Source organism: Miniopterus schreibersii, assembly GCF_964146895.1.
Source record: "Miniopterus schreibersii genome assembly, chromosome: 5".
Classification (NCBI taxonomy): domain Eukaryota; kingdom Metazoa; phylum Chordata; class Mammalia; order Chiroptera; family Miniopteridae; genus Miniopterus; species Miniopterus schreibersii.
This window is the reverse complement of record NC_138106.1, coordinates 65,708,597-65,720,717: the sequence shown is the minus strand read 5'-3', so window position 1 is coordinate 65,720,717 and position 12,121 is coordinate 65,708,597. Positions and strand designations below refer to the sequence as shown.

The 12,121-nt window shown below is 32.5% G+C and overlaps 1 protein-coding gene across 12 annotated transcripts in view; it reads left to right on the top strand.

Annotated features, from left to right (window-relative positions):
• SENP7 (SUMO specific peptidase 7) overlaps positions 1-11,092 on the top strand; it is a 106,814-nt gene extending 95,722 nt beyond the window's left edge. For 11 of the 12 annotated variants that reach the window (XM_081139269.1, XM_081139267.1, XM_081139274.1 and 8 more), the window contains 8 exons: positions 2,361-2,483; positions 3,512-3,604; positions 4,247-4,371; positions 5,358-5,410; positions 6,682-6,725; positions 6,817-6,885; positions 7,547-7,697; positions 9,930-11,092. In XM_081139269.1, the coding sequence (XP_080995395.1) occupies positions 2,361-2,483; positions 3,512-3,604; positions 4,247-4,371; positions 5,358-5,410; positions 6,682-6,725; positions 6,817-6,885; positions 7,547-7,697; positions 9,930-10,067 (796 nt within the window). In that variant the 3' untranslated portion in view covers positions 10,068-11,092. The remainder of the gene's footprint in view (positions 1-2,360; positions 2,484-3,511; positions 3,605-4,246; positions 4,372-5,357; positions 5,411-6,681; positions 6,726-6,816; positions 6,886-7,546; positions 7,698-9,929) is intronic. The other variant, XR_013998952.1, reaches the window with a different exon arrangement.
• Positions 11,093-12,121: the final 1,029 nt, after the last annotated feature.

The following is a 12,121-nucleotide window of genomic DNA, read 5'->3' as shown; positions in this document are numbered from 1 at the left end:
CTTGAATTTTGTTGTGGAACACAGATTGTTTGGAAGCAGTTTGATGCTTTTAAGTGTCATGATTTTTATGATTTGTTAGCTGAGACCAACAAATTAATCCTCACCTCTGAGGAAAGACCTTTCTGAATGTTCTACCCAGTGCCTCATGAATCATGAGATTTTCCAGCCTGGCTGGTAGGAAAAGGCGTTATTCCCATGGCCTGTGGAAGTGCTGGGTACCATTCTATCTAATCTTTTCAGGTTGTTCTTTTTCCAGCCTTGGGTATTTTCCGTACACCTGTACAATGATCAGTATTCTGCTGACTACTTGAGGAGGACTTTCTGAAGATGTGTGGAGCTCTCTATGCATACAGTTCTTTTCTTTCCACTATTCAAATCTGCAAACTCTAGCTGCCTTGGTCTCTCCTGACTCTCATCATCTCTTCAACTCAGGGAGTCTGCCAGCCTTCAGTGGGGTACTCCTTGTGCTGCAGCCTGGAAACTGTCAAGGCAGTAAGCTGGGGCATTAGTGGAGCTTTCCTTGTTGGTTTCACATTTCTCAAAGATCACTGTTCTTTGTTACCTGATGTCCAGGGTTTTGAAAACTATTGTTTTATGTATTTTGTTCTATTTTTTGGTTGTTTCAAGCAGGAGGGTAAATCTGGTTCCTGTTATTCAATGTAGGCTGGGAGCGAAAGTCTCCATTATCATGGACTCTTCACCCTCCCTTTGATATCTACATATTCAGTTGCCAATTTTAGTAGATTCTGTGTCTCAAATTCATTTATTCTCTTTCTTTTGTCATCATGATCTTTCTAGTACTCCTTATCTCACCTAAATTGTCATTCTGCCTTTTAAAGTAGTCTCCCTGTATCTTTTGTCTTTGTTTTGCTGTCCATTGAGTATATTTTTTATAACCATTATTTTTCTTAAGAAGGCAGTTCTTAGAAACTTTTAGTAATTTCTTATTCCCTGTCAAAATGAGTTCAAACACAGTCTTACATTTGAGGGTCTTGATAATATGACACCAATCTGTCTTTTCAGCCATCTAGTAATCTAACCTTACATATATTATATAGTCCAGCAAATTGAATCAGATACATTTTGCTAAACAAAGCCCATCCCTATTCATGCTTCTGCATTAATGTCCCATTTTTCTTGCTTCCTGGAATTCTCACCTCTTTTTCTCAACTTGTTGAAATTTTATTCCTCTTTCAAGGTTCTTCTCAAATGGTACCTTTGTGACCACTCTTCCTGATCTTCTAAACAGATATTATTAACGCCCATAAAACTTCATTTGCATCTTTTATGGTACTTTTAATATTTTGCCTTATTTTATAGTTATTTGGTGCTTTTATGATCATTCTCCCTCTAAAGGTTAAGCATCTAGAATCTTACTAATTTTTGTATCCCTATAATAGTGTAAAATTTCTGTTTTGTGAGATGAATTAAATCCATTTTGGTATTAATTTTTAAATGTTTTATTGGAATTAACTAACAAATTTTACTTCTAATGCAGTTATATTTTTCTCTACTGCCTTTTTATAGAACTGACTATATCTGTCCCTTATTTTCAGAGGGGATTCTAACTTTATTTTTTAAGCTACTTTCATTTTTTAAATTGATGAATAACTTTCAGGTAGCAAAGTATAGAGCTAATGAATGTTCACATATGTATGCACCCATGAACTCATCATTCAGATCAAGCATTTTTTGTGTTTCCTTCTCTGTAGTATATCATCATAACCACATTATAGAAAAACTTCACATTGTCTTTGTCTGTTATGCTTTTTAAAAAAGCAATTATAAGGGCATTTTTGAACCTGCATAAACATTAAGAATGATAGAGTTCTCTAATCATGAAGGATTTAATTATTAAATGATTGAATTATAATCTTATGTTGAAGGATTTTTAGTATAGAAGGAGACTAAGAATTTAGAGATTAGTCATGTCTCAGAGTTACTAAGATTTTTCTAGATTTGTTTAGGAGTGTTAGTTTCAGTTTTATATTTGATTGTGTGATTATTTGGTTAATATTTCCATCTACCCTCATTCCTCTAGACTATAAGCTATATGAGGGAGGTACTTTTTTTCCTCTTCTTCTTTTGTGCCTACAGTGTAAATATGGTGCTCAACACATGTTAGGAATTTGATAAATATTTGTTAAGTAAATGAATAAGTGGGCAATTTCTGCTTTAAACAGTCTTGGTTCAAGTGAAGTAACTAAAAAACAAAAAATTCTGAAATCAGAGCAGATTGCAAGATTGCTTTGCATCTAATGGGATATAAAGATGAAGATTCCCAGAGTACATAAGATAATTGGGAGAAGATGAGGTAAAACCTAAAAATAACTTATTTTGTGGTGTTCCTACTTTACCAGGTATCTTATCTTGGAGAAGGCATCAAATGAACTTGTTGAACGAAGTCACATTTTTAGCAGCTTTTTCTATAAATGCTTGACGAGAAAGGAAAATAACCTAACAGAAGATAATCCAAATCTTTCGTAAGTCAGTCTTCCAATGTACCTAAGTTTTGAGAGGCAGATATACCATTTTGATGTTCCTAATGAAATAACTTCATTTAGTGTTCCCTAGAGTGAGCAATATTACCACTGGTGTAGGTCCTGGGTCTGTTGCTCTGTGAGACATTTCTCACCCTTCCACGGTACTGCTTCCTATCAGGGAGGCAGACTTGCAGGCTGCATTTCCAGTTGCATGTCCTTTGGGGGACACTGGAAGTTGGAAAGTAAGGAAGGAAGAAGCTAGGTTATCTCTTCTTTACCTTCTGCCTTGGGCAGTAATGCTGGCAGTTTCTCATCCTAAAGTATAAGCTCCATGAGGTGGCTTTCCTAGATGCTGTAACATAATTCCTTATGACACTTGTATTTTAGTTATTTGTTGTGTTTTTTTTCTGCCTGCATTTTAAAATAAATTTCTTTAGGGCAGTGTGGGTGATTTTCATTATTTGTTCTTAGGAACCTAATAAATATTTGTTGAAAAAATAAAATGAAAGATGAACAAATAGTGGCTATACTTAACTCATTGTCTTATAGTTTCTTTATATATGAAATGAAAGGAGATGAGTGTCATCTTTAAAAATCTAAAAATATATGCCTCCTTCTTCCTCTTCCATTATGTTTTAAAACACCTTTCTATTCATAGATACAACATTCAGATAATTCTGTCCAGGTTTAATAGTAGTGATTTATACCATGCCCAGATGGAACTAAACAGAATAAATAGGTATAGCTGTTTATGTTCAGTTGTTGCGCCACTTTTGGAATTTATGAAACAGCCTATAAATTGTTGCCTTTCTTCTGTCTATTACATTATTTATAAGTAGAGATCAGATTTAAGAATACTCAGGAGTTAATAAACGGAGACATTTTCTAGTGTGTTAGATATATTATATATCTTGAAAAGGATAGTTAAGTAAACTAAACCTAGCAATTTTCATTTATAAAAGTGACTCTTAAAATCCTTATCTTAAATTTTTAATTTTTTACATATCAAATATATCTATCTTTCCCAGAATGGCACAAAGAAGACATAAAAGGGTAAGAACATGGACTCGCAACATAAACATCTTTAATAAAGATTACATCTTTGTGCCTGTAAATGAGTCGTGAGTATTTCAGATTATTTTAAAACAAAAGTGGAGAGAGTGCAGAAAAAAGTATTCGGGGCATATTTAGATTAATAATCAGTAAAAAGTGTGGGTACATAGATCTCAGATATTATTTTAAATCTTTTTTTTAAGAGGTAGCTACAACAGTGAGTTACTTATCTTGGATTTTGGTTTGACAGTGTTTATATTGTAAATATAGTGAAAAAAATAAAAGGGCAAATCACCACAAGACTATAATGACTGACACACTGAATTTTTTTTGGACTCAAGAAAATATTTTCTAAATAAAAGATCAGAAGATTTTAAGGTGAATCTTCAAATATTTAAGAGAATAAACCTTTTAAGCACTAACAGAAAAAAGGTGATGCTATGAGTCTGTTTGTCTGTTTATTAAAGCAGATCCTCAACAGAAAACACTGACTATATGAAAGTAATTAAGTTTGAATTACTCAGATTTTATCATAAGTAGTCTTCTTAATTAGTTTTGGAATGTGTGTTCTATATTATATCAGATATTACAATTGATTCTTCAAAATTGATGCAAAGTTTGTCATACCCCCTTTCTTAGCTGTAGCTCTAGGACATATTCTTCTGCATTGTTTAGATTTTGTTATTAAGATTGTATTTCTTTTTCATCAGGTCTCACTGGTATCTTGCAGTCATTTGTTTTCCATGGTTAGAAGAAGCTGTATATGAAGATGTTCCACAAACCATGTCCCAGCAATCCCAGGCTCAGCAATCCCATCAAGACGACAAAACAATAGGTGATAAACTTAACGTAAATAGTGTTTTTAATAATGGCAACAACCGTGGAATGGTTATAGGGAACAGTATAATGTTGAAAAGGTAGTATAGTTATTTATTATCATTAAACTTATAAGAAGAATAAGAAATCTGAAATTTTCCTGATAGATTCCCAGCCTCCTGTATAGACCAAATGTAACTCTTGTTATACTTTCATATCAAGTTTCATCATGGCACTTTTTATAGACTAATCTTGGTGACATGACTAAGAATTCATGCCATGGATCTTCAGGCATAGCTTGAAATCCCTCATCTTTTCTTAATATGAAGTAACACGGTTCTTGTTAACACTAGTAATTTGGCTAGGTAATATGAGTCTCTTATAATTTTTCCATGATTTTTCTTATGTTACAACCCTAATCTTAATTAAGCAAGCAAATAAGCCTACTTTTTTTGAAGAAGAAAAATCAAAATTATGTATTTTATAGCTGTATCCTACGTGGCAAGCAGAATTAATTAATAATAGTGATTATCATTAGTACTGACCAGAACCTGGGGGGAGGGATATCTGATAAAGCAATTGATTATTTTCAATTTTCTCTAATCATCCTCTTTTTCAAAAGTATACTTATTCAACACTCTATGATCATAGGTTATAAGAACAGTTATTAGGCAAATTAACATTCCTCTACATTAAAAACAGCAGACATTTTGATTAGTGATCCATCTTTGAAGATCGTCTTTTTATAAGAAACTGGCCCACCTAACTGGTGTTTCAGGTTTTGGATCTGGGGTTTATGTATTGTCTGATAATAGCTGACCATTGTCAGTTTTTATCCATTGATTGAATTTTGTTTAAACTTTAACCATGAAAAAAATCAAATAGAACCCAAATATTTTTTTCCATTTAAATACTATATATATATGTACAAATTAGAATGTATGCTTATCTAAATACTTTGTACTAGACATAAAGACTTATAGCTGCTTTGTTATTTCTAACTAGATAATGATGTACATACTACTTCAGCACTACCCTTGGGTAAAGTGGATTCCCAGGTAAGTGTGTTCTTTATAGATGTGAATCTGTAAAATAGAGCATAACTAGGTGGCTATGGGACCCTGGTGACCCATAATTAAATTTTGCCCCTCTATGATTCTTTGATGGATTTTGTAGGGATACAAAAGAGAACATGAGAAATTATCATTCTTTTTGCATCTGTTTAGCTTACTTTAACTTCCTAGGTTTGTTTGTTTAGTAGTTTATCTGATCATCTTAGTTGGCTACTTTTCTAATTTCTATGATCAGATTTATTCTTCCTTATGTTAGCAGTTTTTTGAACTTAGTGTAATGAATAAGCTAAGCAAGCATATTTTATATTCTACTTTCTGTTCATAAAAATGATTCAAAATAGACTCAAGGTCAATCCATATGATTTCTAAGACTAAATACTGTTAACTTTTCTATATAAGGGCCTCCAAACTAGTATGCATGGTCTAGATTTGGTGTCTTAATTGGTTAAGGTAGCCATGGAAGGAATTCTGGGTAAGTATAGACAGTAGCCGCCCCCGGCTCAGGTCTGTGTCCTCACTGTCGCTGGTGTAGGACAGTCAGAAAGAAGGTGATTTCCTTTTCTTCTGTCACAGTCGCAGGATAAGGGAGTTAGTTCCTTCTTGCCTCTAGGCCAGGTTTTTCAAATTAGGTTCCTTGGAATACTTATTCTAAGGTGCAGTTTGTGATAAAAAGGGATTCCAAGGTCAGTTAAGTTGGGCAAACCCTGTGTGCTATTTCTGTCTTAGAGATTCACTGTTATGTTAGAATAAGAAAGAGACTGAGAAGTTCTGCTTTAATGAAATGTTTAAGTTTAACCTGTTGTTTCTCAAATTTATCAACAAAACACCCATCCCTTTCCCCTTAATGTACACTAATATTCTGCTTTTTGTGCTTCAGAGGGAAGAAATGTGTCTCTACCAACATTATTTATTGAGGTAGAGAATGTATGTAAGCATAGGTTAAATTTACTTGTTTACCTTTGCTAAAGATGATAACTCTGAATAGAAGTAATTAATTAAAGTTGTTTTTTAGAACACATTAAAAGTTCATAACTTATTGGGGGCCACATGTAAAACTGTATAAACTACTGTTTCACCAGTATAAGAAAATAAATCAGTGAATTTTGAAAAATGAATTTAGCTCACTTTAGATTATGAAAAGAACTCTTATTTGAAATTTTAATTTCAAAGTTGTTTGAAACACTTTAGAGAGCATCTGAATAACAGTTTATTCAAACGCTTTAATTGTGAAGTCATAAAAATTCATGTTATTTCAGAGTACTGAGACGAGCATGTCAATACCAAAGAAAATGTGTAAAAGGTAGGTACATGCTGTAATAATATTTTCAGATATTTAGGTTCACTTTATATACAAATACATACATCTTGATTTCTTCCTTTGCTCTTTATAGGCCATGCATTCTCATACTAGACTCCTTGAAAGCTGCTTCTATACAAAACACAGTTCAGAATTTACGAGAGTAAGTAATTACGGTTTGCCCTTCAGTCTCTTACCTAAAAATCTCAATAATTTTGATGCTACCTTAAGAATTACTGAAAAGACTATATCAAAATTATATTTTATTATGTATTTAGGTGAGGCCTATACATCTAATCAATAATAAATATCCCCTATTATGTGTTAATATTCAAGCATTAATATTTCTCAAGGACTGTCAAAAGTAAATTCAGAATAATTGAAAATGTAACTTTACAAAGGAGCAGTGCAAATGTTAGTGGTTATCAAAAGTAATACTTTAGGGAAAAACCCCTCACATTCTTATGTGTGTGTACGTGTGTGTGTATAATTTTATAATTTACTCTAAGGATCTGGAAAAACTAACAGCTAAAGTTTTAAAATAATTTGTTAGTTTACTTGGTGATATAAATGACTATGTTTTTGAGTTGTGAAAGTTGAGTTGTTGAAAAAGGTCTAGCTTTTAGTTTGAAACTAAGATGATATACTTTAAAGTAGGACTTTTGAAGCCTAACATATTGTAATTTCTACTGTGAAAGTTTAGTCTTTGGAAATTTGGCTTGAGCTAACACATCTGGAAGCAAATGTTTTTTCACTTTTGTGAAAGTGTTGCATAATAGTAAAGAAATTTCTGTTCAAGTCACTCTACTTTTTGGTGATTTAAGGTATTTAGAGGTAGAGTGGGAAGTTAAACGAAAAACTCATCGTGAATTCAGCAAAACAAACATGGTGGACCTATGCCCTAAAGTTCCTAAACAAGATAATAGCAGTGATTGTGGAGTATATTTACTGCAGTATGTGGAAAGCTTCTTTAAGGTATGTAAAGATATAAGTAAGCTTCTTATTCACAGTTTCCATTATTACTGGGCAAGCAAAGAAGCAGGAAATGTTATAGGTAATCAAGAAAAAACAAGAAAAGAAATGGAATCACAGATAATTTAGATTTTGGAATTAGCAGATAAGAATTTAGAAATGGCCCGGCCAGGTGTGGCTCAGCGGTTGAGCATCGACCTAGGATCCAGGCGATCGGGGTTCGATTCCCGGTCAGGACACATGCCCGAGTTGTGGGCTTGATCAATGACTCTCTCATCATTGATGTTTCTATCTCTCTCTCTCCTTCTCCTTTCCTCTCTCTGAAATCAATAAAGATATATTAAAAAAAAAAAAAAAGAATTTAGAAATGATTTGATTAATATGTTAGAGAAAATCAAAGATGAACAAAATGAATGAAGAGATGAAATCTAAGAAAATCAAGTGAGCATTCTAGAGTTGAAAATGTATAATGATATATCTGAAATTAAGAACTTATTGGATAGGTTTAATAGACTGGATACAGCAGAAGACAGGATGAGTAAACTTCAATAAAAGACAGTAAAAAGTATCTGATTTTCTCAGAGAGAAAAGAGAATGTAAAGAAAAGAACACAGTATAAAGGACAAGTGCAATATAGTAAAAAAGTCTAATTTACATATACCTGGAATTCCAGAATAATTACATGGGGGATGGGGGGGTGGTGCGTGCAGAGAGTAGTAAGGCAGAAATGTGAAGAAACATTTTCAGAACTAGATTCATGTAGTCAAGTAGTTCAGAAAACCATAAACTAGATAAGTACAAAAACAAGCATGGGTGTTATTTTCTAGCTCATCAGACTCTATGGAAGCTAGCGATATTAAAGAAGAAATTTTAAATAGCAAAGAATCACTCTTTGCTTTTTGAACTGTCAGCTTATTACTTCAGTCATTACCAGTGTAGTTGGTATATTGAGCAGGGTATTTATACTTGCTTTAGAAAATCCTTTAAAGGTACTTCTAAAGTGTAAGGATTACACTTTGAAGTGTAAGGTGCAGTTACAACTTCTGGTGTAATTGGAGAGGAATGATAATTTATTGCAGAATATGGTTATGGAAGTCATTGAATGTATTTTGTTTTTTTCACATTGGAACTTCATTAAAGGGTGACAATTCTGGTCATCTAATACTCTTTCCAAAGAGATGGTTTTATTTTTAGAATATTTAAGTGCCTTATTACTTAACATATCTGAGTTTGTTGCATAATTCTACTTTGTATAGCCTCAATTAGTAGAATATACTAATAAAGGTTGTAGTATTATTTAGGATTTCTGGGGTTGGGGGGAACTTAAAAACGAAACCTTGTGTTTTACAAATTTTTGCACTAATATAGCTAAGCCTCAGTGGAAAAATAATAGGTTTGGGAGGGACCACTCAAAACCTGTGGAACTTGTAACTAAACCCTGACAAAAGCAATATTACTTCTAAAAAATATTCGCATGGTTAAATCTCTGCTGATATTTGCTCCCAGAATCATAGTCCATTCTTTCAGCTCTATACTCTTAATTTCTTCCATATGTAAGTCCTTCTTATATCTGGCTTCTAATAGTTTCATCAAATTTATAAACATGATCTAGGGGTAGCCTTCTTTAGCAGTTAATTTATTTTTTTTTAAACACGGGGAAGGTCTTTGCAGTTGTAACTCGCACCTTCCTGGTTAAGCTTAACTAATGGAAAATACAGCAGTTCATGAAGCCATTACATTAGCTATTTCTTGCATTCTAAGAGGCCCTTCTGCAGTATTTTATATGCTTTTTTTAAAAAAAATCTGAGATTCTTCGTTTACTGCTAAGGCTTTTTCTTTGTTTTAACAGTTTCAAAATATTAACATGTTGGAAAAAATTGTGTTCAAATCAACCTGACTTCTGCATTGTGCTGAATCATTTTCTATTTACTAATTCTGTTTTGCACTACTCAGTTAAACACCATTGTAGCAGAACAAACAGGATTTAATTTTAATGTTCAAAAGCTAGCAATTTAATGAATATGTTCTAAAATTGTGGTGATGGTTGCACAACTCCGTGAATATAATCATTCAATTGAATATTTTAGGTGAATTTTATGCTGTGTGATTGATATCTCATTTAAAGAGCTGTTATTTAAATAAAGTTGGCAATTTCTCATTTCTTGTAAAAGTAAAATTCAAGCAAATTTGAAGCATACTGGTGAAATGATTGCATTCTTTCCTTTCTCTCTTTAGGATCCTATTGTTAACTTTGAACTTCCAATTCATTTGGAGAAATGGTTTCCTCGTCATGTAATAAAGACCAAACGGGAGGATATTCGCGAGCTCATTTTGAAACTTCATTTACAGCAACAGAAGGGCAGCAGCAGCTAGTTAATCTGTACAAAGATGACAGATGTTCTGTGCGATTACGGGAAAGCTGCTTACCAGCATTTGTGTTAGCCAGCTCAGAGAAGAAAATAACTTGCAGTAGTTTTATAAGTCATTGAATGTTATTTAAAATATATAAGGTGTATTATTAGAATTGTTGGGATCTCATAGGGGGGTAATATACATAAACTTATTAGAAATGAAAATTTCATAAATATTTGATATTTTTCTGATTTAATATGCTTGGATTATGCAATAGTAATATGTAATGTGGGAATGTTTTTGTAGATAATAAAACTATGTGATCTGTACTTCCACATAACGGGAGTTGAGGGGAGTTAGGTCCTCCCTCATGCCAGCCCCAGTGCTTGTCAGATTTGTTGACAAGTCACACTATATTGTAATTCTATTCTTTGCAGCTCAAGCATGCAGTATGAATACTGTGTATTTTTTTTTAAAGAATTTAGTATCAAGGCTTCAGAAAATGCCGTTTGTGGCATCCCTTCTGTATAGTGCAAAAGACATAATGTTAGCAAAATGATAAAAGTTCAGTCTTTCAAAGCGCAGCTTATTTTTCTCAATTGCTAAATGGAACCATTACTCTGCTGTAATTTTTTTTAATTTTTTATGTCATATGTGGGGATCTGAGAATTTAGTTCATTCAGGGTGAAATTTGGAACAAAAAAATTTAGCTATACAAAATAGGTTTAAAAAATTATATATGTAACTCAACTTAGTTCATTTGAAGTATAGCTATATACTGACTCCTACATTATCCCAGAATATATGTACACAGGTTATGTAAGTATATTAGATAAAATTGGTGTCCTTATAATTTTAATTAAAAAATACCCTCAAAGTCTTATTTATTGTTAGAACTAAATATATAATTTTATAGCTCTGTTACCCAGTATTCATCTGCAAAGCCAGATTGCTCTCATTGCTTTTATATTTTTAAATTGTACTTTTCAGAGACTTGTAATCCCCATGGAACTAAATTTTTTTATTAATTGTTCAGGTAACAGTTATGAATTCATGTGATGAGGGTGGTGTTATATAAATACTTCACAGCCTTCTAATATTATCAGGAATATTTTGAGGGACAATTATAATGTATTTTCTCAGATAAGAAAAATGTTTTTCTTAAGAATATTTTAATCTTCTGTTTTAAGCATCTCTTGGATTTACATTGTAACTGTATATAAAGCAGCAAAGCAAAGGCAATTTCAGATAAAGTTAAAAATAGGAACATTTTATTTCAAAATCATGTGAATTGATATTGTCAGTTAAGCCTCAGTGTTCTTAAGCTTTTGTTAATCTTGTCACCATCTTTATATTGTTAAAGATATTTGTCTTCTGGAGATTTCCTATAAAGATGCTTATAATTACATGTTTCATTCCCAATTTGTGTGTGTGTGGGGGGAGGGGACTTTTTTAGGTGACTATTAATTATTTTGTACATCTAATTTTGGGAAAGCAAGTATATATAATACATCTTCTTGTGACTTCTTAACTTTTTTGTTTGTATGTTTTTCAAAGATACCACTGTCTTTGATCATGTTTTGAAGATTGTTTAAAATTCATTTTCCTAAATTCATGTGGAAATGCTTTGAGAATATCAACATTTTATATTAAACACATTTCCAACTCATTAAATTGAGGTGTAATTTTTTAAAGAAATGTGTGCCGGTCTTAGAAATGAATTTTGAATTGTACAGTGGCCAGTGCATATCATGTAAGTGATGCTTAGATTAATTTTTTTTTTCCCAGTTTAACAAGCATGTAGTTAATTTGATTGTCAGTTCAGGGAATGTTTGGCAGTTTTCTAGGTACAATAAAATGAATGATAGATCTTATTTCTGAATCCTTTATAGTTTAATGGGAGAAGTGGACATATGAACACTCTTATATTCTCTGGTAAAAACAATCATAGAATTCTTTGGGAACACAAGACGGAGTTCAGCCTCGTGTGTGTGCTCCCATTGTGGTAGCGAGAGGTGGAGAAGGGAAAGCCTTCCTAAAGAAGATAATACTATTTTTAATTCAGAACTCTTGGG